General features: G+C 41.8%; 1 protein-coding gene across 5 annotated transcripts in view; it reads left to right on the top strand.

Annotated features, from left to right (window-relative positions):
• actn1 (actinin, alpha 1) overlaps positions 1–26,068 on the top strand; it is a 57,256-nt gene that overhangs the window by 15,531 nt on the left and 15,657 nt on the right. For 3 of the 5 annotated variants that reach the window (XM_085768410.1, XM_085768412.1, XM_085768414.1), the window contains exons 2-8: positions 11,135–11,249; positions 12,138–12,257; positions 16,107–16,193; positions 16,790–16,877; positions 20,854–20,932; positions 21,809–21,890; positions 22,827–22,912. In XM_085768410.1, the coding sequence (XP_085624536.1) occupies positions 11,135–11,249; positions 12,138–12,257; positions 16,107–16,193; positions 16,790–16,877; positions 20,854–20,932; positions 21,809–21,890; positions 22,827–22,912 (657 nt within the window). Of the gene's footprint in view, positions 1–11,134; positions 11,250–12,137; positions 12,258–16,106; positions 16,194–16,789; positions 16,878–20,853; positions 20,933–21,808; positions 21,891–22,826; positions 22,913–24,398; positions 24,485–26,068 lie in introns of all 5 variants that reach the window. The other 2 variants (XM_085768411.1, XM_085768413.1) reach the window with 1 other exon arrangement.

Raw genomic sequence — 26,068 nt, forward strand, 5'->3', positions numbered from 1 at the left:
GCTTGCATTTACAGTTAAGAAGTGTGCATGCACGCATTTTGTGTGAATGCTGACACGCGGTGTGTTTCTTCTTTGTTAGCAATTTTTTTTTCTTTTCATACAAGTGTTCATGCTCCAGGCTGCATTTGCTTACATGCACTCGTCCCCATGCACACGTGTGTGCTGACGCAGCAGCCGCGCTGATAGATAAGTGTAATGGGATGACTGTGCTGACTCGGCACTTTGAGTTTTGAGTGCCTGGCTGGATGGATGCTGCACCTGAGAGAGCGTATAGCACTACATCATGGCTGCAGAAGAGGAGGAAAGAATGCTTCCTCCTCTGCGGTGGCCGGGAGCGAGGCTGCTCTGGGAAAGTGTGTGTGTGAGAGAGAGAAAGAAAGAGGGTTTGAATGAGGGCAACAGAGTAGAAATAGGAGAATGAACTAGCTTCGATCCCAAGATGCCAGTTTTTACAACTGCACCTCTCTGCCTCAAATATCTGGATCTTGTGGTTATAATTTTATGCACATTTAATTTTTATGCGCTGTGGCATATCTGGTATTTGGGGAGGCCTTTGGATCTTGACTAGAGTCCAACATAAAGTTCTGTTGGTCAGAAAAATTCATGAGCCTAAAAAATGACAACGCTGCCCAAATACTCTGCAGTGCTGAAGTGATTAATGAAGCATCTCACAGCAATAAAGAGGAAGAAGCCTTTGATCATCACATGGATATTTGGCTGGGAATCAAACCAGGCAACATCTGGCTTTCAGCCTGCTGATTGGACAAAACAAGACACTTGTTGCCATGGTATCTGGAAGAATTTACTTGTTTTTTGTATAAATAATCACCGGATTAATTAAAACAGAAAAGAATTGGTTACTTCATAGTGTAAAACAGGAATCTTTTCTAACCTCAGGAAAATTCTTTGTTTACCACTGACCTACTTTTTAAACAGGGTTAAAATTTGCTCATATAAACTGCCACTGCCACTGTCACTGCCATAACTCAGGTGTCGTATTGGCACCAATATGTAACATTTCGGTGAAAAATAAAAGATTTAATTACACTTGTTTGTTCAAATCTCTAAAGAAAGAGATGAAAGAGGTGGGAAAAGAAAGAAAAAGAGAGTCGGGATTAAATCAGTGAAGTGTCTGGAGGACCATGCAGCTGCAGGGAGGAGGGAGAACAGTCGGCATGGACCATGTCAATCTGCTCTGCACAAACACACGTATGCATGGATAAACACACGCACACATATAGCTACACTCACACACCGCACATCTGCCAGGCCGAGCCCCATTCAGTGTTTTTGGAGTTGGACGAGAGCATGTGTGGTTCGTCAGGCTGTATCCTCCAGCTAGCGTTAGAGGAAGGAGACTAGAGGGGGATGAATGGTGACCTTTGCCCACCTCAGCACACTCCCCTTGCTACTTGGCCGGCCCCCAGACTCCTGTCCTGTCCTTCCTCTGTTGGGGGAAAGAAAGCACAGGGAAAGGCAGTAAGAGAGTGAACGAGGCAGATATTTCCCCCTCATCTTTCCACCAGGTTCAACAGGCAGAAAGGTCATATTGTTCCTGTCCATGACTCACTCCGAGCAGGATGGATGGAGCAGTGGCGCTTTTTTTGCGCTGCGGAGTCGTGCTGTTCGTGCAGAGGTGTAAAGGTTGTCTGCATGCTGTGGACCTTCTGTAGATGTCAGACCAACTCTTTGTGTTTGTTTTCAGTCGCTGGTGGTGGCACCAAAAGACCTGTTAAAATACCAGTGAAATAAATAGACCATTACAACTTTTGGTGTCGTTTTGGCCCTTATTTCTATTAGTTATGATCACATCGTGCATCATTAAGACATGAAACATGAGCCGGCCAAAGATCAGACAGGTTAACCAGTCGGCTGTGGAGCCAGATGATCTAAACCGCTCTGTTTGGAAGTGATACTGAAAGTGAGAACACACTTATTTTTAGAGATGATGCCACAGATCTGAGGGGATTATCTCGTGGAACAATGTTACAGTATCATTGTTATTATTATCATCATAATAAGAGTAAAGTTCAGTTTAATTACACTATAATCTCACACTTTTCTCATAGTTAGTTGATTGTTTTTTCCATTGTTGTCAATACACAAGGCGACTTCTGTCCACTCTGGGCCACCGTAGGCAGTTTGTAGGAGTCTTGTTCCAGCTTGGTTTTGGAAATGCAGCAGTTTTTGGTCAAAAACAATCAAGTTAATGGCTTCAAGTTGCAGAAAATGAGAGTTGTTTTTTTTTTTTACCCTGTTTATCTGAAGGCTTGCATTTATTTCTGATTTAAAGTTTTGGATCACAGTTAGATGACTTGTTCCTTGAAAAATATGCTAATTCAAGGAACATTTTCTTCCAATCGGCCCGGTCCATCCATCACCTCTCGGGCAGAACATCATAACATAAAACTGAGTATTATGTGAATCGTTGAATTTTCTGCAGTTTGCTTGTGGTCAACAGTACGAATATTTTGTCAGAATTGTCCAAAGTTGGTCTCAATATTATAGTTGCACTCTAAATGTAGTTATGGTGTAAGATGTCCTATGACTTTTTTATTACAATAAAAATGGCACATTTTAAAGCCTTGCTCATGGAGGAACAAAGAGACTAGTCACAAATCAGGAAAAAAATCCAGTTTTCCTCCTGGTCTCCAGTTTTCCCTTACTGTCAAATGTCTCTCTCTCTTCACCATCTCTGTCTCTGGGCCAACACAACTCTACCGTCGGGTTTTTCAGTCTTTGCGTCACATCCCTCTGTTCTCTCGCCTCCCACTCAGCTGCAGAGATGGACTCTGTGTTGGAGCTTCTCTGTTTGCCAGATGCATGGAGCCACAGTGCAGCAGCCTGCGGAGCGGCCAGACAGCAGTTTGGCCCGTCCTGCGTGCCCGCTCCGTCCACTCTGCTTCACTGTGACTTTCAAAGAGGCGGCTCTTGGCTCTTGTTTCTCTTGCTTTTCCGCCAAACTGAAGGCGGCAGTAACCTGAATCCTCTGTTCACTCCGCCAGACCTTCATTGTCAACTCTGACTCGCCTCTATATTCTCTTTTTTTGGATGACAGTTCATTTTTATTTTAGGATGTCATATATATATATATATCTCTGTTAGAGATTCCCACCGACTGTGCTGTCAGAAATGCACAGCGGGGCGTCACATACTTTTCCATCTTTTATTTCCAAGTTTTTGTTTATGTTTTGCAACTTTTTGGCCAAATTCAGGCATCGCCTAGAAAACTGAAAAAGTTCTGCTTTACCAACTTATTTACATTGTCTTATTCTCTTTCCTGGTTGTGGTTCAGCCAAGTTGTCATAGGTGTTTAAGTTGCAACAGCTGTCATTTTAACTTAAATATAATGTAATTACTGTCATGGTATCATTAATAAACACCATGTTGAGGACTGCATGCACTATTTTAACATTATAAAACAAAAATTTGCTCTGCAAAAGACTAAATCTTGGAGGATCCTGATCATAAGATGTCCCCCCTTTACCAACATCTGACTTTATAAGGACAGGAAATAGTTTTTACACAGGTCCTGTTTCTACCATTAAAATCAATGAGGAGAAAGTCCACATCTTTGAAACCGTTTCTCCCGTGTACATGAAACATTAAACCCACATTAGTGTATCTTGTCTATCAGTCACAGGCTCGCGCTCTTCACTGTGACCTCTGGAAGCGGCACAATCATTTTCTCTGACAGTTCGCATTTTTTAAACTCAGCCTCTTTCAGTTCATCGTCGTCTGTGACAGCTGTACTTCTTGATCCTTTGACAGATTTTCTTCTTTTTTTCATCTCTGCGGTAAAGACACTGAGAGACGCTGGGAACTTGTTTCCAGTTGTCACATCAAAACATGAAGCTCCTGCAGGTTTAACTCTGCTAAAGCTACAAGACCGTCTGACTCGGGTCTGAACATGTTCAAACCTTTTTATACAGTCTATGGTTCAAACCTCTTTTTGCTTTATACTCTTTCTATAATAGTAAATCAGAAAGGATCCCTCCTCTTGATTACTTCCCATTCACACATCCTTCCCTCCACATGTGCCCCCCCCCCCAGGGTGCAGACTGTGCTCTCAGTGAACTCGTCTGGTTATAAACGCAGTGCCCTAATCTTTCACACATGAGGAAATCATCTGGGAGTCTGAGAAAGAGGAAGGTGCTGTAGCTGTTAGCAGCTCTGTTTTCCTGGCACCAGAAACACTTTCCACCAGCACTTTCTGTACACCCCCCCCCTCAACTCCCCCCATGAGTCTGGGTGAAACGAAGGCAACAAAAATTGACTTCACATGAGAGACACAACATTTTTTACCTCCCTCGGATCCACAGAGGCCCATTTCCCCCCCAACGCATCCCAGACATCTCATTACATTACTAGAGCTGTGGGTGGCGTTATGGTTTTTATGTTGTAAAAAGAAATATCCCCCTCCCCATCCCTCCCTCCCTCCTTCAGCCTCCTCTCTCCATCTTTGTTGAACATTTTGGAGGAGATGCTGGAAAGATATTTCTGTAGACGTTTTTCTTGCAATTTATCTGCCTGTTTGTGGGGTTTCGTGGGGACATGAGAGGCCCTCTGGTACCCTTAGCTGGAGACTCGAGCTTGAGAAACTGGCCGCGGTGTTGAAAACCGCTTTCCTGTGTCGGACGCTCTGCCAGCAGTATCTGCCTTTCCTCTACACTTGTCTGCCGGCCTGTGTGTTCGGATATGGCAGGGGTTTGCACTCATGAGCTGGCTTGTTTCAGTAAAAGGATTGTACTAATATGGAACTGGCAGGGACGCAGGAAATATTTTCCTAACTGAGGTTGATTAATGGAGTGGGGAGGAGGGGGAAAGTGGCCGAGTCAGAGGTGGGGAAAGGAACAGCAGTGAGGAGAGATAGTGGTTTTTTAAAAAAGAGAACTCTGTGAACGCTTTTATGGCTCCTATTAATGTGTCATGAGGCAGTTTTTATTAAAGTTCGTCAGGATTATGTAGTACTTTATACTGTCTGGGAGGTTAAGCTCTTTTTCAGTGTTGTCTTATTTGTGTGAATGTTTGATGATATTCGATTCGACAGTAAATTAAACAAAACTATTCCAACTTTTAAGCCGTTCATCCGGTCACATGTCACAGTGATGGATCTGTTGGCATCAAGCACAAGTTTATTTTTGTCTCTGTAGGAGCCACAGGAATGATATTCTGATCCCAAGGCAGTATTGGTTTAATATATATAAAAAAAAGTCTTTCATATAACTGTGATGATTCAGTCAAAAGATTTATATCACGTAAATATCTCTAGGCTACACCAAATTTGAAATACTGCAGGTAGCTTGTTAGCTTAGCTTGATGACTGGAAACAGGTAGCCTGAATTGGTGTCCCTTTCATGACCGCACAGTAAATGTTAAAGGGATAGTTCAACATTTTTTGCAAATTGGCCCATTGCCATAATCCCTATAGTCATAGCAGTAGGAGCGGAGCGGCGCCGTGAGCTGCTCAGAGCTACAGTAAGCTACGGAGGCTAAAGGAATTTCTTGGTTTCCCTCATCAAACTCATCAAATACACAATCCAACAACTCCAAAACGCTCTGGTGGACAAGTTGTGACCTGCACATTCACCATGCTATGAGATAATAACGGAACGTTACAAGACCGAGTTGTTTTCGAGGTAAATTCATGCAAAACAGCTGATGCGTGTTCCTGTCAAAGGCGGTTTTCCGTTATTATCTCATAGCGTGGTGAATGTGCAGGTCACAACTTGTCCACCAGAGCGTTTTGGAGTTGTTGGATTGTGTATTTGATGAGTTTGATGAGGGAAACCAAGAAATTTCATGAGCCTCCGTAGCGTAGCTCTGAGCAGCTCGCAGCTCTGCTCCGCCGTTCTAATAATAGCTTGCACCAACAATTAAAGGTAACAAACCTACCTCTATAGGGATTATGGCAATGGGCCAATTTGCCAAAATGTTGAATTATCCCTTAAATCTGAAAAAATTAGCTTCTCACTGTTTTGTTGTGATGTAAATATCTTTGGCTAATAAATTGTTGATCATGGGGACATCTCCTTGGGCTCTGGGAGATTTTGAGCAATGAATCAGTAAAGTGAAGGAAAAAAAAGTTATATGACGTCAGAATAAATGTTAAAAACAACTGCAGTTTTTTATTTATTTATTTATTTATTTTTATTTACAATCGCACCAGAGAGCACAATATGTGGTGATGCTCGCTCCAGGAAGTTCAGTCTGCTGAGCTTTGCGTTCATTGGTTACCATGGGAAAAATGGTGCGTGTAATGACGCTGACTGGCAACTTTCCCTGAAACTGATGCGGAGCAGATTCCTCCCGCTCTTGACCCCTGTTGTTTTTATAGCCCGCCTCAGTTCTGGGAGGCTGAGACCAGAGAGAAGAGAGGCAGACGAGAGTAAGGAAGAGGGGGAGAGGAGTGGGCCCTGAAAATTTACGACCCTCCTGTTCCTCCCTCAGACACAGTCGGTCGTGCTCTCACTGTGCCGCGTTACTCGACATGTTGCACTGAAACTGAAACAGACTGTGTTGGGGCTGCGGTAATGAGAGCGATTTTCCCTGGCATGCTGTTGATGAGCAGCACATTGAACTGGTCTCCAGGACTCTGATGCAGACATGTTAACAGCTTACAGAGATTCACAGCACATACTGTACCGAGAAAAAATCGTGCAAGGACGACACGATCACACATGGAGCGCACACAAGGATGCAACACGCACCGCAGCACGCACAGCAATGTACTGACATTTAGATGATAAACAACCTGTAAACTGCTCTGATGTTGAACTCTGTCAAACAGCTGCTCGTCATGCATATTACATTTACAATTATATTTTATTGTTTTCAGGTTTCTGCCCAGCCTTGTGTCAGTCTCATAGAATAAGAACAATAACTTACTTTGGCCGAACCTTTCAACAATTACACTTCATAGAGCTGCACCAGTGAGTTGATTAATCATTTTGTGAATCTAAAGAAAAATATTTTGAATGGTCAGTTAATCATTCAAGTCATTTTCAAACAAAAAACTAACAATAACTGGCTTTCTTGGTCTTGTATTATAGTTAATAGATTACTTAGGGTTGTGTAGTGTTGGTTGGATGAAATTAAGTGTTTAATGATGGCAAATGAGGCTGTAATATGTTATGATGGACATTTTTATATTTCATTTTGCAGCCATTTTGATGTAAAAAAGTAAGGCTGCAACTAACAATTGCTTTCATTATTAATTTGGCGCTTGATAAATTACTCTGAAAAAGGCCAGCTCACATATTTTCCAGAGCAGAGTCAGTAAACTGCAGAGTAATACAGCAACACTGGAAATATTACTGTTATTACACAACCCAGTCCCCAGCAAACTCATATGATCAGCAGGGGAATGTGACGAGTTTACAGCAGCTCTCAGATCTGGAGTTTATCAAGAAGTCATTCTGGGACGTTTAGGAAATTCCAAAATGGCTCAGAAGTCGATGAAGCCGGCTGAGCAAAAGCAGACGGAGCAGGAAAGAAAAAGCTCATTTCATGCTTTTAGCTGATTATACTGTGAGTAAGAGCGTTCAAGGGTGAAGCTTACCAGTGGTGCTCATTCAGAACATGTTTGTAATGATGCTACTCATCCTGCCACCTCCTCTGGCTATAAATACCTCGGCCCTCCACACAGGGAAAACCCAGCGTCTGCTGTTTCACTGCAGTGATAGCAACTGAAGTCTCAGGGGGGTGTTTAGTCCACAGCACGGCCAAGTCAAGTCAAGCTAGCGCTGCTAATCTTTCACAAAGTCATACCACAGTCATATTCGAATGAAAACCTCAGTTGTACATACTTCCATAGCTACAGGCTCCACCTATGAAACAGTGGACTCCTGGTTTCGACAAAAGTATTGATTTCTCGTTTCAAGCAGGTGACTGTTGGTTGGTTTTGCCTGAAATGACGACTGTGTCTGGCAGATGTTTCCAGCTGCTGCTAGCTTCCTCCGACAACTGGTTGAAAATGACTTTTAATGTCCCCAAAGGACTCATTTCAAAACAAGAATCCTGTAATAATGTGCTAAATGACTGCGCTTTAAAACTACATGGCCAAAAACATCACAACATGTTCAAGATGATTCATCAAAAAAAAAAAAAAAAGAACAAGAAGACAATGTTTTTGTTTTTTTAAGAAATATTTGCTGCATTGTGGAAACAGCGGTTAAAAGTTGGCTTTGCTCTGTCTGGTCAAAAATGGGAAAATAAAGAATTTGTTCTTGCATTGCAGTGCAGAGAATTCATATTATATCATGAAATCTGTAATATTAAATAGTTAACTAATAGCTTGTTTGTATTTTTAAACACTGCATCTTCAATGATCGATCTTTCTTTCTTTCTTTCTTTCTTTCTTTCTTTCTTTCTTTCTTTCTTTCTTTCTTTCTTTTGTGAGTTTTATAGCACAAAAGAACAAAAACAAACAGGCAGTTAGAACAACAGACACTGACAAACTGAAACATACTTATAACATGAATAGAAAACAATAGTTATATAATTATAACAGTGTGGTTGGACAGTAGCGGTGACAAATGTCTTGCAATCCATCAGAACCAAAATATTCCCTCTAGATATAAACACACTTCTTTCTTTCCTAGATTCATATATAGTTCTCACACCTCTGTGCACACGGTCCATCCGTCACAGGTCTTAGTGAGAAAATAATGACCATGAGTTTTTGTTTTAAAGCCCATCTGACTGTCTGCTCATGCACTATAATCTGCCACTTTGACCAGTGGAGCGGTGAGTCAGTGTCATGCCCTGCCAAGAGCCCCAGAACACCTGAGGGGCCTGGGAGTGTTGACCATAACACAGCCAGTGGGTCATGTGACAGTGCAGGTGGCTGCCAGCCTGCAACCGAGAGCCGCTGCCAAGCTCCACAGTGACCCAGAGAGTTAGAGGAGCCGCAGGAGGGCCGGCTAATTCTTCTCAGGAGGAGGCTTGTCGTCCAGCCCCGGAGCGGCCGAACTTACCCTCCTTCCAGCACATTTAACAAGCTAACATTCTTTCTGTGAACTTTTAGTCCTTTTCACAACTGTGCTCTTTGCGGTTTGACTCAAAAACCCTTTGGCATTTTCAGCTGTCTGGTCCTGTTAAAGCTGCACTCAGCACTAGCTTCAAGAGAAAATGCGCTCAGGTCATCTCCCTCTGTATCTTCTACACTTATATTGAAACTGTGGTATCAGGAGGAGCCTTTGGTTTTTGCAAATATGCGAGATTTAAACTTCTCTTTCTGCTTCAGTTCTCTCAAATCAAGTGGTGGGAAAGTGAACCAACAAAGGGAAGGAAGAGAAAAGAAACAGACACTTATCAAACATGACAAATAACTTTACAATACAGTGAGAACTTGAACTTTCAGGGCCAGAAAATGCTTAACCTTTTGATTGAATTCTGCAGTATTCACTTTTATCTGCTGACACCACAGCCCTGCTGCAGCAGTTTCAAATCTTTGGCAAGCCTCTAAATACACTATTGATCAGGATTAATTGAAATACCTAAGTGCCTGTTGGAGCTCGACTTAAATCATGACTAACTTAAAAGGAGCAAAGCATCTTAGAGGCTGTGAAGGGCGTGTGCTGCACATAAATCTTCGCTGCTGGCCTTTTTCCGTCAGTTCTACCCTTGGAGATAAAACACCATATAATCTGCTCTCTTCCCTCCTCATCTCCTCCGGTATCCACGGTTTTCATTGGTTGGAACTCCTCACCACTCGCCAGTAACCTCGCACACATCTGAAACCTGGCACTTCCCCGCTCCAGTTTATTGATAGTCATGTAAACCTCATGCCACTCCATTTTTAACAGTGACTTCATCGCGGGAAGTTCCACGAGTGCTCTGACCCAACTCGCCCAGTGACTTTTAAGTGGCTTTTGTTCCCCCGGCAGAGGAAGGCAGGCCAGCGAGAGACAGTGCTGGCTTTCATAAACGCCTGGCTCGGCTCCTGCAGGTCCTCCTTCTGCTTTCTGGTAGAAACATGGTGCCTGATGTTTGGGCCCTGGGTGTAATTAACCCGGGAACTCATAAAGAGGCGTTCACAGCAGGGTGCACGGCGGGCCCACTCCTCATGCCAGCTCCTGTTGGGCGGCTGAGATGTTTTTTCCAGATGTTTTCCGTTAGCATGTTTGCATGCCAGCGATGCCAGACAATCCGAGGCCTGCTACACCTACTGTATACAGTGTACAATGCCCCAGTGTGCTGTGGCTCTGTGGAGAAAGTGCCGTACATAAACATGTTGGTATCACAGGGAAAGGTGAAAGGGCAGGAGCGTGTGAACAAACCAACAGACTGTCATTGAAATTCAGTCTTTAAGAGTCTGATCTCACATGTTATTGTAGGAAAGTTAGCTCCACTAACTGCCTAAAAGGTCAGAGGTCGGGTTTAGCTGCACAGAGCTGGTACTGATTCAGTTTTCTTAGCACAAACATGTTAAACAGTGACTTTGTGGTTGGTCCAAACTGAAACATCTTAGTAATTATCTGAAGGATCAACATAAAGTTTTTACAGATATGGGAAGATAAATCTGACTTTTTCTGTTGTGCTGTTATGAGGCTGACATTTGTAGTTTTGAGTGAAATGTCTTATTGGATAGATTGTCATAGATCCATGTCTCCTTCAGGATTAAGTGCAATTGATCGCTTAACTTTTTTCTTAAATTTATTTATCTGATACTTTTATGTATTTCAGTAAGTCCACTGCTAATTAGCCAAAAGCTAACACATGGAATACATCATACCAGCTTGACATCAGGCTATTAGCGATGTCACTGAGAGCAGTTTTTTGCATTCAGGTCAAAGCACCTGAATTTTGCCTATATAAGGCCTCACACAGAGCTCCATCAACCAGACGGAGGGAAAAAAGGCTGACTTCTTCAGCCACCAGCCTGCTGCTCTAATGTTTACCTAGCCAAATATAATTCTGCCTGTGCTGAGTTTAATGCACTGGCCTGACGCCATTAGCAACAGATTGTAAAAATAGTGTGAAGTTAATAACTCTGCAATATGAACAAACTGGTAGCGTCACAAGCAAAGCTGCTCCCCCTGCGAGTGCCCGCTGGAATTATAAACACTGTAGATTACATCTCCATGTGTGAAATAACAGGCTTTTGTCTTCTTCTTCCCCATCTCTGTAGACGTTTACAGCTTGGTGTAACTCTCACCTGAGGAAAGCAGGCACGCAGATCGAGAACATCGAGGAGGACTTCCGGGATGGACTGAAACTCATGCTGCTGCTCGAGGTCATCTCAGGTAAACAGCTCCTCACTTAACAGGATTAAGTGAATGAAAACAGTTTGCTTGGGCAGGACGGTCACATGCTGATTTTGGATACCAGGATCAACCTTGAAGCAAGAGCTCCAGATTTTTTTTTTTTTTTTTTAGAAAATATGCTCATTTATTTTCTTGCTGAGAGTTAGATGAGAAGATTGATCCCATTGTCGTATATCCGTTCCTGTGCAAATCACGGTGACGCGGACATTTGAGCATTTTTATCTTCTGTAAGGGAAACTAAACATGTGCGTCTAGTTATGAAAGGCCCTTAAATTAAATCCCTCAAATTTGACTGGATTACTAAAAAGCAGCTGTGGAAAAGCGAAAGAAAAAGGGCCATTGCTAAATACAGAGTTAAATGGAGAAGAAATTAATAAATTAGACCTTAATTACATTCTTGGGAATGAAAACAACTTTAAATACCGACCAAAATCTGGGTTTGAAAGAGAAGAAAAACAAGTTAAATCAAGTCAGCTTTATTTCTGTTGCACAATTAAACAGAGCTTGAACATGGATAATTAAATAAGCAGATAAAACAAATACATAAGAGTTGTATAAATATTGTAAGGAAAACACAAAGGTATCCTCCAGAAGCAAATACTATGAGACACGTAGATATATTTCAACATTAGAGGGCATTCATGAGGTGATGCGATATAGCTAAGCTTCTATGTATAAGTGTACAAATCCAATTCACTGTAACTTTGAGAGAAATAAAACACCAGTTAATTTTAACCAGGGTATAATTTTCTTCTCTTATCTAAAACAAATTTTAAAGTTAAACCTAGAGAACCTGTCAGACATCATCATTACCATCATCATCATCATCATGCTTTGCTTCACATTCTCTGTGTTTTCCTCCTGCAGGCGAGCGCTTGGCCAAACCAGAGAGAGGCAAGATGAGAGTCCACAAGATCTCCAACGTTAACAAGGCGCTCGACTTCATCGCCGGCAAAGGAGTGAAGCTGGTGTCTATTGGTGCAGAGGGTGAGTGACAGGAAGTATTCAAGTCCTAGAAGTTACATACAATATTTATGAAAATGCATTTAAGGTGAAAGTACTCAGTATAAAGTGCTGTACTAATATATATTATAACATTAGAGTATTGTTCTTTCATTACAAAGTTACTGGATTAATCTGCTGATTGTGAACATTAAATCTTAGTACAATATTTTCCTCTGAAATGTATGAACAAGTACAGTAAATTTGTACAACTTTGCTGCACTTAGTTACCTTCTCTCATCTCAGTGACTTCCCATGTGAACTTCTCTAGATTTGTCTTTGTTTTAATCTCACATTGCGATGCATTGATTTGAATTAGTCCATAATCCAAATCAATAACTACTATTCCAAGGTCCATAGTTATAATGTAGTGTATGTCGCCTTCCTCCTCCTCCTCCTCCCCCCCTCCTCCTCTCCTCCCCCCTCTGTCTCCCCTTGTTACCATGGCAGTGCCGCCGGCTGCTGTGCCGTTAATGAGATCCTTATTCCACAACGCTCCGGTGGAGGTTGTGCTTTGCGATGCATTTTCTGAGAGTAGATCTTAGGATCAGCAATCCCCTCCGGGCCTGAGGCTGCTCATTGTTCAGCACAAATAACCCGGGGATGTCCATCCTCCTCCCATTGGAGAGTAAACAAGTCTTTAGCAAAGTAAACACTCTACTCTCACTCTCTCGTAATATCTATCTCCCTCTTTCTCAGCAATGCCAGAGTTTGTTGCAACACACATACTTTAAATTGTGATCTTAATGCATCACTATCTTTTTGTGTTATTTAGTCCTGCTCGTGGTTTTAGTTTCGAGTTGTTTTGAGGTGTGTGTCTGTGAGATTTCTTCTGCTGTCTGAGTCTAGTGAAGGGGAACAGAAATTTGAATGTGTTGCTCAAAGCTTTTAAAAACAAAATAAAAATAAAGAAAGAAATACAACAACAACTTTTCCTCCCAGAAATAGTGTCCTGGTTACTCTGGGTCACTGTCATTGTTTTTTTTATGCAGCTACTGTGCTTTTTTTGGCAGAAATAATCCCTACAAACACTCTTTAGTCCCTTTTATTGGACAGTATCTCTAAACTTAAGCAGAACTGAACTGAAACTATGAATGGCCAATCTCTACCAGAAGTAACTATTTTGGATTTTTTGTGAATTGATCCTCTTAGGAACATGAACCCTTGTAAATTAGTCAAATCCAGGTCAAACACAAAGGGGATCTGGCTCTGTTAAAGGCCTGGGCCTGTTCTTTAGCAACACCTAATAAGGTTAACCTCTGACCTCTTCTGCTCTTTCCATCAGTAGCTTTTTTTCTCTTTCTGACATAAGAATCTTTGAGAGAATCTTGACAAGGAAAAAAAGTTTTACTAGCAAATCAGCCGTAGAGTGCAAAAAGCTAAATCTCCATAAACATGGATCAATAAACTAATGATTGCACATATTTGTACCTCTACACCTCGTTGTTATTCTGATCTCGTCCTCTGCTCTAAGGTGAATACGCACACACTGCAAATATATTCATTATCGAGTCCAAAAAGTCTGATTTATTACTAATGTTTGAAACTTTTATTTAATGAATATTACATAGTTCAGTGTCTTGACTTGGGTTGGATATTGAAAAGTCAATAGGCTACTATCAACATTTTGGAAACTGCACAATTTGTGGGTATTATCACAATAATAACAACTGATTAATTAATCTGATATTTCTATATTCAGTATGATCTGACACAGCTCCACCACCAAATCTCTGATTGATCTATAGTTAATAAAACATCTATCAAATGTCTGAATAATAGTAAAAAAAAAAAATTGTTCAAAGGATCCAAGGAGATGGAGATTTAATCTACTATTGTACCGTGAGAGCAAATGCATATGTAAATATAGTGATTTCTGTTATTGTGCACTCAGCCCCACTGAAAATGAAGGTCTCCCTATCCCGAGTTATAAATAAAGGTTTTGAATTGAATTGAAATATTCAGATGTGACACAGTGGATCTACTGAGTTATTGATTAGTGAGATAATTTCTTCAGCTCTACACTCCATCTCCTTCTTTCTGCACTACTTCATTCAGAAAACATGATATTTGGGCCTCAGTGAAGAACAGAAATAACTTGATAAGATTGAGATTTTTTTTTTTTTTTTTTGCAGTGCACGGAGGCCGCCGTAAAAGCTCCTAAGCCAGACCGGCATTCCAGACAGATTAGCCGACTAGAATCCCCCCCTGGTCGAGCGGCCCTGCTAACTGTGGTATTGGGATGGGACTAGTCACAGGCTCAGATCCATGCAGCTCATTGGGGGGTTTGTTGTGGACGAGGGATAAAGTCGGGGGGGATTTGTGCTCCCCCCCTCCGATGATCAGCCATGTTCATTAGAGCTAATCTCAACATGTATCTACATGTGTCAGCCGCGGCCAGCGAGCCTAATTCAATCTGAGCCGTCTTTCACACAGAGTTACATGTACGGACAACTGACTGATGTCTCGCAGTCCAAGTTTGTCTGTCACAGTGGAGCGGCCGCGGAGCTGCCGTGCTCTGTGCCTTATTGGATTAGAGGCAGAAACAAATGATTATTGAAGGCGGGCAAACACGGTGACCTGCTGCAGGGGATTTTCATTATTGACAACACAGAGGCCCGGACGTTGGCAGCTCATTCACAGCCTTCAGTTAAAGGCGTGCGACTGATTGACAGCTTAACAGGTTCAGGCTCAAATCACTGAATCATCACACATCTCATTCATGAGGGTTTTAAGCGCTGTTTCAGAAATACTATGAGCTAAACTGAGCTGGTGTGTGGACCATCATGCAACTGGAGACTTGGCAGTGAATCAACAGATTATCTGCTGTGTCAAATTGGGCTCCTGACCTCACAGAGCCATGAAAGCTGTTTGTATACATATCATCCATCTTTTGAACACATGGTTGTAGTTTTAAAAACATCTCATTTTTCAATCTGTCAGTTTCTTCTTTCCAAAAGTGAATCATCTTTGTAAGTGTTGCAGCCCTCGCTATTGACCATTGACCATGGTTATCTAATACTGGGAAGTAAAAGTTAATGTGCTGTTGATTTGATAATTGGAAGGTAAAAAGTTGTCATGTCGATGACATCGAGGTCAGAATTTATAGATCCAGCATGTTTCATTTGTCTAGTGTTTTGTTTCAATTATTGATCCATAAGAATATCTATCTATGCTCATAATACCCAAAAAACATGTCAGTGTAGTTTTACGTCTTCTCAGCTTCTCTCTGGAGCTGTTGTTACAACAGGTCTGTGTCAGCCAATCAGAGGAGAGCAGGCCCTGAGCCTCTCTTCTGATTGGCTGATAAAAATACAGCAGATTTTAGGTAAAAAGGTCAGAGAACCCAAGTTCCAGGTGGGCGAGGCTCGGCTGAGAGTGGTGACTGCTTTGTTGTGACATCACAAAGTTACAGGAAGTCCTGACGGCTGGTTTTAGGCTCAGTTTCTGAATACAGGCTGTGTGAATTTCTCTGTGGACTGGGGCTTTGACGTTTTCACAGTATTAATACAGAAACTAAACCGACTTTACAATCAAAATACACATGGATATCTACTTTAATACAATGTGGGACCTGTAAACTATTTTGATGTAAAGTCTTAACTACAGATTGAAATATTGCGATTATGTTATGTCAGACTTGAACCGAGGTTTGTGGATCATCTGTCTGACAGAGCAGGCTGCAGCATCACCAGCAAGCCAAAGATCTTCTACTTCTCAACCAAATTTGGACAAGTTGTAGCATCTGGATGGTTCGGCCAGATGTCAGAAATATGAATTGATGTTAAGTTTAATTTCTGAAGTGTAAATGTTATTTCTTCATCCTTCTTTCAGAGATCGTAGATGGCAATGCTAAAATGACCCTGGGAATGATCTGGACCATCATCCTCCGCTTTGCCATCCAAGACATTTCTGTGGAAGGTACAGTGTGTGTGTTTGTGTGTGTGTGTGTGAGAACATTTCCACACACTTCTTCATTCACTATATTGAAAAGAACTATTGCTCACTGTCTTCATTTGCAATTGAAAGCACTCTTCATTGACACTGTCTCAGCGTAAAGACCTTTGTCACGCATCTCGGCAGAGTGCACAATATCAGTTAGACTTGAGCTAATGCACGTTAATTTGAATGTGAATGCTTCAGAGACAACTCTTCTCTTTTGGAGGTAGAAATGTTTACATTATGGTCTGCTCCCTGGTTAACATATATAATGCACTTACAGTGTAATCCAATTTGAACGTCAGAAGTAATCAGGCTTCATTAGTTCAGCTTCAGATTTCAAAATGTTGTGTTTCTGAGTATTTCACTTTCACTGTTTGGGTGCAACGCAACACCAGACACGGCTCAGTATCCACTGGAAACAAGAGCACACGAAACATTCAAGCAATCACACATGCTTCCCATTCACTTCACCTCCACTTAATCCACCACTAAACAGGGATTAGTCGAGAGTCGGTCGACGTAAAAAGCCTGAGAGTTTCTCCAACCTCACAATGATCCCTTCTTCCCCATTGCAGAGACATCTGCCAAAGAGGGCCTCCTGTTGTGGTGCCAGAGGAAGACTGCGCCCTACAAGAATGTCAACATCCAAAACTTTCACATCAGGTAAGGCTTTAGGGGGGGAAACACAATACGTAATTAAAAGCTGTTATTTAGACTCACGAGCAGAGATGAAGTTTCATTAATAAAATGAGATTATGGAAGCAGATGCAGATGCAGATGCAGAGCCGTAAGGAGTCCAAGTCTGTGCATCAAGCAGGTAAAATTAGGCCAAAAGACTGTGAGTAAACAGAGGAGCCATCACCACCACCTGAAGTCAGTTTTTATGTGATGCGAATATTAACTTTCGAACTATATTTTACACTCCCAGTTTTATCCGCACCAGAGTTTGGAAACAAAATTTATCGTCCCACAAGTTTTAAGATGTAGCCGAAAAGGCGACGTCAATACAAATCCAGTCGTGCTGTAATTTAAACTAAGCAGCGAAGGACTGGGCCAACTCACTCTTCCCATTATTTATTCCCTCTGCTGCTCATGGCAGCTGAAATAAAACAAGCAGTCCAGACTGGTTTTTTTTTTTGCCTTTTCTTCATTTAGTTATTCCAGACATTTAAAATTGGCAAACTCTCGAGTATCAGCTGTGTTTTTGTAGACATTTTAGGTTCTGCTTTTGTTCTTATCATTAATTGATGATGCAGCACAGTGCAGTTTACAGGAAGGAGGACAGCGATCTGCATCTGTAGGAAGCGTAGTGCCATTATCAGTGACTTTGAATAATGTTGTTTTTTAATTTGGCCAAAGAAAGAAGTGGACAACTGTCTGATTAATTACAATCACAAAACAGTGTAAATATACTTAATACTTAATATATTAGCTATAACATCAGTAATGGTAAAGAAGAACTTTTTGGGGGACCAAGTTGTGGATAAACCCCTGTGACTGTGGCTCTCTTCTATTAGGTTATAATGAATATTGATAATCCATTAACAAACACTTCTGGAGGTCACACTTTCTAACAAGTCATTTTTTCAATTATATAGCCTATATATAAATAGGTTGTGGATTGGTCAAGGTTCCCATGTTTTTTCAGTGATTCATTAAATGGTTCTGCAGGCAATAAAACTTATAGAAGATAAAATCTTGCCAGAGGCACTTTTCACAGTCTGGCAACCCAAAAGTAGTCCTCATTACGGGTTTATACTGTGAAGCTGATCAATAATCCATTTGTAAATTAACTTTTCTTCACTATCAACAATCTCTGGCGTCATTGAAGACCAACCAACGGCAGTCACAAATAGTGCAGTTTTCGCATGGTGTCTTGCCGTTTGCAGTCATTTCTTAATGTAAATTTTTAAAGTTAAGCCACTGCAGCACAGAGCAGCTTTGTAAATATGAATCCCTCAAACCCGCAAGTGTGTCTGAGGGAAATTCTTAAAAATTAAAACGTCAGCTTGTCTGGATCAATTAAGATTTTCAGAGCAGCAGGTCTAGATAAATATGTAATTTCAGAAATGGCTCCTGACAGTAGACATTAGTGGCCTCAGACAGTGGTGACGGTGAACAGAACAGACCCAAAGCAGACGAAGAGCAGAGCAGAGCAGCAGGCGTGTTCTCAAACAACAGAGCAGCTGGCGAGGGCAGGAGCTGCAGCGACCAGCCAGCGCATTTAGATTTATATCTGCAGATTTGTCACTGGAGAAGTGATGAACCTCAATAAGAGGATGTGAGCTACTGGTCGTGTTTGCCTCGGGTGGGTTTGGTGGTTAGTCCCGAATCCACGTCACGTGTTGCCTCCATGCGTGGTGAATAATTGAAAGAAGACCACTGTGATCCTCAGATCAGTTGATGAAAGCCGAGCAGAGAAGAAAGGTGGAGGTGAGGTCATTTCAGGAGACGGTAAAGGGAGAGGCTTGATGATGATCCCTGTGCGGGAAAGAGGCGATGTCAGAGTCCTTTGATGTGCTCTGTCTTTGAGCGATGAGAGCAGATACATCTCTGTCCACAGATGAGAGGCAGATAAGGAAAAAGTACAGATTTTTACATGTTTCCTCTCAGGCTCCCGGGATGCTGCTGCTGCTGCTGCTGCTGCTGCTTCATAAGAGCAGCCTTGTAAAAGCCCTTCTTGTGCATTACAGGTTTTTTATGGAAACCAATACACTTAAATAAGCCATCTCACTAATTTGCCACCAGTAAATCCTCCTAAACTCTTCCAAACTCAGATTGAGATTGCACTGCAGCATCAAGTCATTACTGCTTTTACACCGCAAGGCCACCGATCAATGACGCACAGAAGGTGAAGCTAAAAATATTCAGATATAATCAAACACGTGGTCGGTGATTTACAGGAAAAGATCAGTTCTTAACCTTTGAGCTGGATTTTAAATGATCACCTATGTGCACCTAAGTACTGCATTCATTTTTATGCTATTATTATTTTTACTATTATTTATTGAAGTGCCTATATATATATACTAGGTTGTATATTTTAGCTGTTTGTTGTTCTCATTGTATAAGGCAGTGGTTCACAGCCTTTAACAGTTGTCAAGACAAGCCAGGTAATAAGTTCTCAGAGCATTTTTATTTTAATAACTATCGAACACTCACTTTGACACACTTTTCTTTTTGTCAGACAGAGGGAGAACAGAGATAGAAAACAAGTGTACAATGTGAGAAAAACTGTGTTTTTAAACGAAATGTACTGGGAACTACAGCTATAAAGAGTAAATAAGTTATTAAAGTAAATTTTAGAGCTAGATGAAATTGCTGATTGTCATATAATTTGTAACATGGAAGGTATCAGACATGGTGATGAACCTGTTCCCAGACTTTTCTGTTCCTCTCAGCGCTACTGAGGTTTTTTCAGCCTCTTCTAACTCTTTGTTTTGGTTTTATGGCTCAGAACTTTACTGTTTTGCTTCACTTTCTCACTTCCATCCTGTGCTTTTTGGTCGCAGCAGGCAGCAAAGTGCTTAACAGACCCACTGTGCACCACACACTCAGCAGCCCAGACCAACACAGTGAACATGGTGGAGCATTTAGCAGCTAAACAGCCAGACAGAATGAAACTGGTGGATGTAACCATGCCTTCAGATTACTGTAATGCTGATGTTGTTCAACGTCTGCTGCATGTGTCAACAGGAAACTGTTTGCTTCCTTACATCCACTGTAATCTGTCAACATTATGTTTGTAGTCTGATGGCCAAGAGAAAAATCTCTTAATGCAGCTTTGACTTAGCATTTATATTTAACATTTACATGCTATAAATATAAACTTAACTCACATGACGTAATAAAAAAACATAGTATTCTCTAGTAGCTTCTCTCGAGTGTGGCGCCTCCGTGCTGCTGCACACTGGACCACATCTGTAAGTCAGCAAGTCACTGTGAAACCGCTTGCCAAGGAAATTACTCTGGAGAATTAAAGAAAGCCAGCACCACAGTGCCCTGTCTGTTCAGTGTACAAAAGTAACCGAGCAGAAATGTCTGGTTCTCTGAACGCGATCCAGAACCCGGCCTCCTAAAGCCAGACGTCAGAGATTACCAATTCTGCTGCGAGTCCTTGAAAATAATTTGATGGGTCGTTTTTCACCAGAGTTCCCAGGTCTGCAGCTTTTTTTTTTTTTTTACTTTTACGGAAAACACCCAACTCTACACATAACAGCCCCACCTTACTGTCCTGCAACTGGTCTCAACACACTGTGCAACTCTGTCCTGACTGTCCTGACCGACCATGCTCTATAATCGGACAGTCTCTCATCGTGACAAAGCATCAAAAACATTTCCCAAACTTTAGAACTTGAGGTTTAACTTCAATTGCAGACTCTGTGGCCCATGTGGTTTTCTAAAACGACCCATCATCCCCATTTAGGCTGATAGTTTCTGCTGTGTTACAGTAACACACCACGTGCTGCGGGGAGGATGTGGGTGTGTTACATGAAACTAATGAGGGAGACAGACGAGGGGGGTGAAATAGTCTCGATCAAAGATTAAAGTCAAATTCCTTCTCTTTTCCTCATCTCATTACGTTTCCCGTCACGTTCACCCTGACCTCTCGCTCTCTGTCTGTCTCTCTGTGTTTCAGCTGGAAAGATGGTTTGGGTTTCTGTGCACTCATTCATCGACACCGTCCAGAGCTCATTGACTATGGAAAACTGCGCAAGGTGAGTGAACCCCCCCGTGAGTGAACCCCCCCGACACAAAACTGACAAATCTTCAGACAGACAGGAGAAAGAAACTGTGAAGTTGTGGCTGCACCAGTGAGTGAAACAGGACTCACTATGAGTCACTGTGACTTGGTAGAAGTATTTTAGACTCTCAGTTACATGGCTAAAACACAATGAACACAGCAAACCTTGATCTATAAGACGTCTATGTGTGTTAATGCAAAAATGTATAATCATGTACAATAAATAAAATGATCAAATTCTCACATCAGAAGTTAGAATTAAGAAATATTATGCATTTTGTAATGATATTTTATTGATTATAACGATAATAATAATAAGAATGATTAGGGTTGGGGTTAGGGGTTAGAAAAAATGTATATAAATTAAAAAAAAGAAAACCTGACTAACAATAAAGATTAATTATGACTTAAAACAGAAGTGCTTAGCAATATATAAAAGTGGTAATTAAAAGAAATGTACTCTATCCAGTGTTAACAGACATAAGCATTAATAATACACATATAGATATATCTATATAGGTATGTATCATATGTATATAAAGATATGTATTTACAGAGATACAGTATATTGGTTAAAAAATGGTGATTAAATGTAAGGTTTGAGATTTTGCGCTTGACCTTTTGACAAGCAACTAAAACAAAAGGAACTATTAACTTTAAACTCGTTTTTGTGAAATCTTTGAAGAGTATTTTTCATCTCTCTTGTCACATTGCAGTTGCACATTGTAGATACAGTCACTGTTTTCAGATGTGGTTCTGTAAGATGGGTTAGCAGCACTTTAGAACCAGGAAATCACAGTGTGACGTACAAAGTGTAAATGTTTTGATGTGTCTGCTCTGCTGTTGACAGGACGACCCCATGACCAACCTGAACACAGCCTTCGACGTGGCGGAGAAGTACCTGGACATCCCCAAGATGTTGGACGCAGAAGGTGAACAGTCGGGGGAGGGGAGTGGTGAACCGGTCATGATGAGGATAACAGACTTTTTTCCTCTGTTGGAAGACAAAAATACTCTCTCTCAGAGGCGCTGATCTGACAGTCTGAGAGCCATTAAAAGCTGCTCTCAGGAAGAGCATTGTGAAACCGGCACTCTAACAGCTGTGTCTGCGTTGCCGTGGTGATTAGCCAGGTGTGCAAAGGTGTGAAACAGGGCAGAGCTCTACTTTCTTTTCCGTACCTACAGTAATAGTACATCACCTTACAAACTGCTGAATCACACTAATGGAGATGAATGTGTTGGCAGTGACGGGAGCTCGATTGGCTTCAGAAAAACAGTTTGGCCAAAAAATTCTATATAAAGGTCTAACAAAAAAGAAAGAAAGAAAGAAAGACTCTCCCTTTTCCACCATGTTTTCTTTTTATGTTTATTGATCACGTAGGACTAAAGTTTGCTTTGGCCTCCTCCAGCCAACATCTTGTCCCATGATCCTCCAGGCTTGTAACCTTAAAAAAGTCGATACACTTTGACTTTCCCAGTGATCTGAGAGACTGTATTTTGGTTTGACGCTCACTCATGCAGCTGTGCACACAGAGGGAGACAAACACCCCTTTTTTTTCCATTGAATATAAACACTCTGTCTCTTATTACAAATACATTAAGGCCTTTTAGACGTCATCCTGAATCTTCAAGCTCACTAGGTCAAAACTCTCAGGCTCCTCCCTGTTCAGCACATCTGGACTGTGATACAACGTGTTTTTCTTTCCACTCTGGATACTGTTTATGTGAAGAGCTGAGGCTCAGCTCCACTTCCTGTTTCTTGATTTATCTGTTCTCTGTTTAACAACCTCCACTCCCCCCCCAAACCCCAACCTCCACCCTCCTCCTCCTCCTCCTCCTCCTCCCCCGACCTCCTCTCTTCCCCACAGACATTGTGGGCACTGCCCGTCCGGACGAGAAGGCGATCATGACCTACGTCTCTAGCTTCTACCACGCCTTCTCAGGCGCCCAGAAGGTATCCTGGATGCAGCGTCTCCTTCCTCCACCTCCTCTTCCTCCTCCTCTTCCTCCTCCTCCTCCTCCTCCTCCTCTACCTCACCCCTCCTCCTGGTGTTTCTCCTAACGGTGCTCCTTCTCTCTCTGCAGTGCACAACGCCCCCCTGCAGGGGTCACTCTCCTTCACTTTCCGCATGGTTCACACCACCAAATGCATGATGGGACGACGACACTCTGTTCTTTGAGGCAATGAGCACAAGTGTGTCTCCAGTCTACCTCGTTGTCACGGCGCCACGGGGGCTCCCAGACTCACTCCTGATTAGGGTCTCGTTGCTCAGAACAGAAGCTGAGCGGTGGGAGGTGCGACGAAGGGTTATCTGATAAATGATGATGATTGCCTGTGATGAAGGCCACGGTCACTGACGAAGAGAGACAAATTGGCCTGAAGTCTTGCGTGGCGGGGGGAGATGTAACTGTTTAAGTGGATGGTTATGCTCAGCCTCGAGAGCGACAGATTAAATGGAGGGTGGAGTGAATGAATGAAATTAAAAGCGGCACTTCAAAGTCAAGCAGGGAGGCGACAACGGTTCGTTTTAATGGATACGAGACCGGTTTGGATTAAGTAGAGAGTCTGTTTCTGTGTTCCTCTGCAGGACAGAAGTGCTGCATCGACTCTCTCTGTTGGATAATGAATGATTGTTGGTTAGTTTGACAGCTTGCCTTGACGTACAGCGGGGAACTGTGCAACGGTGCGGTGCCTCCTCTCTCGCAGCATCACAAAGCAGAAGTTACATAAGAGCCAGGTTGATTTGTGAGGCCCAGCAGCAGCAGCAGCAGACACAGAGAGAGAGAGAGTTTCAACACAGCTGTGTTTTAGCAAAAAAAAGAAAAGTCTGTGTTTATGAGCAGAGAGAGAAAGGAGAGTGGAGAGGTGGTCCATTTCCTCTGCCCCACCAAAAACTTACAGCTGGACTCTGGGTTTCATCACAGCACTGAGATGTGTAGGACGAAACACAGCTGGTTGATAAATCCGGTCAGACTAAGTTTAGTTACAAAATACCAGAGTTTAAAAGTTCAGAAAGTTATTAAAATTAATGAGATTTGATGCCAAATCTCTGCTTGTATTTTTTTTTTTTTAGATGGAGCTGCTGGAGGCATTTCATTTAAACACATCCTTAGAGAGAGGAGTTTGAGATATTCATATGTTTTAAAAAATTGAAGAATTAAATTTTTTTTTAAAAGATGTGTTGTAAAAAAAAAAAAAAAAAAAAAAAAAGAATTTCCACTTCGTCCTCCCATCTCCCACTTCAAATTTAGCCACATTTGTTCCAATGAAAAAGGGGAAAATGAACCTTGAAGACAAACTGGAGTTAGACTGGAGACGACTTGTGCTGCCTCTTCTCGTGATTACGCCCCCTGCTGGCCCTTGTGTCTCTGCACACTTTTACTCTTGTTGCATTTTTCTCTTCTCTGTCCTCTCTCCCCTTCCTCTGTTCCCTGGGCAGATATCATTAGCACCTTGAGGCCAGATGAGAAGGCCGTCATGACTTATGTGTCGTGTTACTACCACGCGTTCTCAGGCAAGCAGAAGGTGAGAAATGAAATGAAACAACAACTAAAAAAAAACCAATCTCCAAACAAACAATGAGTGGATACCTGCCAAAGTGGCTGGCAGCAAATGACAGATCAGTCACAGTCTGATTTTGCCAACGTTTGTTTTTCACTGCTGAAATGTGATACCACAGTTTGATCCCAGGACACTGCACCACAACAAGAAGGATAATATCAGGCTGACTTCTTAAGGCTTAGTATTGAAATCAAGACCTGCTATTATTATAATTTATGAGTATGTATGAGTATGAGTATGAGTATGATCCTTATGATACAAAGAGGTCATCCCAGTTCTGCAGAGCTTTCCAGCATTTTTTTTGCCTCAGCAGGCAACATTTCAAAGTAAAAGCCCCCAGGACAACAAATATTGAACCTTGATTCATCAATTGGCTAGAAACTTGACAATGAAATGCTGCGTTTCTGCTGGATGTCTAAATGAACAGCTTTTCTTTTTTTTTTTTACTGATTTACTGCAGAAGCATTTTTCTTATGTAGTAGACAAAGAAAATCTAATGTCATGCATGAGTTCAGAATGGGAGTAGGAGCTCTGGATTTTTTTTTTAATTAACTAGTCCAAGAAAAACACATATTTGCATTGCTGATCTTATCTCAAACAGATCTGTTGAACAGTTTTGTTTTATGAGCCTTGAAGCGCTATGACTTCATGCATTTTTCTCGTGGGCGGCCCCGGTGGGAAACCAAACCCTCAGTCATTCAAAACCTCCACGTCTTCCCTCTGTCAGTGAAGTATTGATCCTTTATACATCACTCAACGTGCCCTCTCTGCCATCGTGAAGTTCTCACCCTCTCTGGGGGGATACATTATTCCAAAGACATGCCAAAGCCGCTCAGGATCTGTGCTGAGAATAATAGAGACGTTATCACACGTACAGGTTATCCACTCAGTTTCCTGTACTTATTAGGATCCACTTCTTAATGGAGTGACTGAACCTCCTGAGGAGAAGGAGTCCGGAAACAACTCCTGTCTGGCACACAGTTTTACAGTGCTGGCAGGGATTTAACATAGAAACAGAGGGTGGGCGAACATGCTTGTTCCCCCCAGGGCAGAAGTTTACCCATAAACACCACCACTCTTGCCATTTCTCATTGGCTTAATGTAAATATAGAACTTCTCACCATGACGTTACATAGAAAGGTCCATGTTAGCAACAGTTTCTGCCTCATGTGAATCATCTCTACAGTCATTAAGATAAGAGTCACATTTTTTTCCCCTAAAAGTCAAATTGTTGATAATCTGGTCACAGTTAAGTGAAAATGTTTACAGACTCCTCAAGGACCCGTCCGTCCACCTGGAGCCAGGCTGAGAGATGATGAGAGATGGCAGACGTTACTTTTTCTCCTTTGCTATTTTGTGCAAGAAAAACATAAAGTACTGAAAGGTACCATGAATATACAGTAGATAAAGAAGCAGAAGTCACATGACTGGGGTCACTATAGTTGTGTCCTTGTTGATATCTGCAGAACAAGCGTGGGTCTTATAAGCGATGAATCTGCAAACATATTTCCCAAGGAGGGTATTTTAATGCTAATTATCTTAGTTTAA

This window comes from Trachurus japonicus, chromosome 22 (genome assembly GCF_045865225.1).
Source record: "Trachurus japonicus isolate A0001 chromosome 22, Traja_1.0".
In the NCBI taxonomy this organism is placed as follows: domain Eukaryota; kingdom Metazoa; phylum Chordata; class Actinopteri; order Carangiformes; family Carangidae; genus Trachurus; species Trachurus japonicus.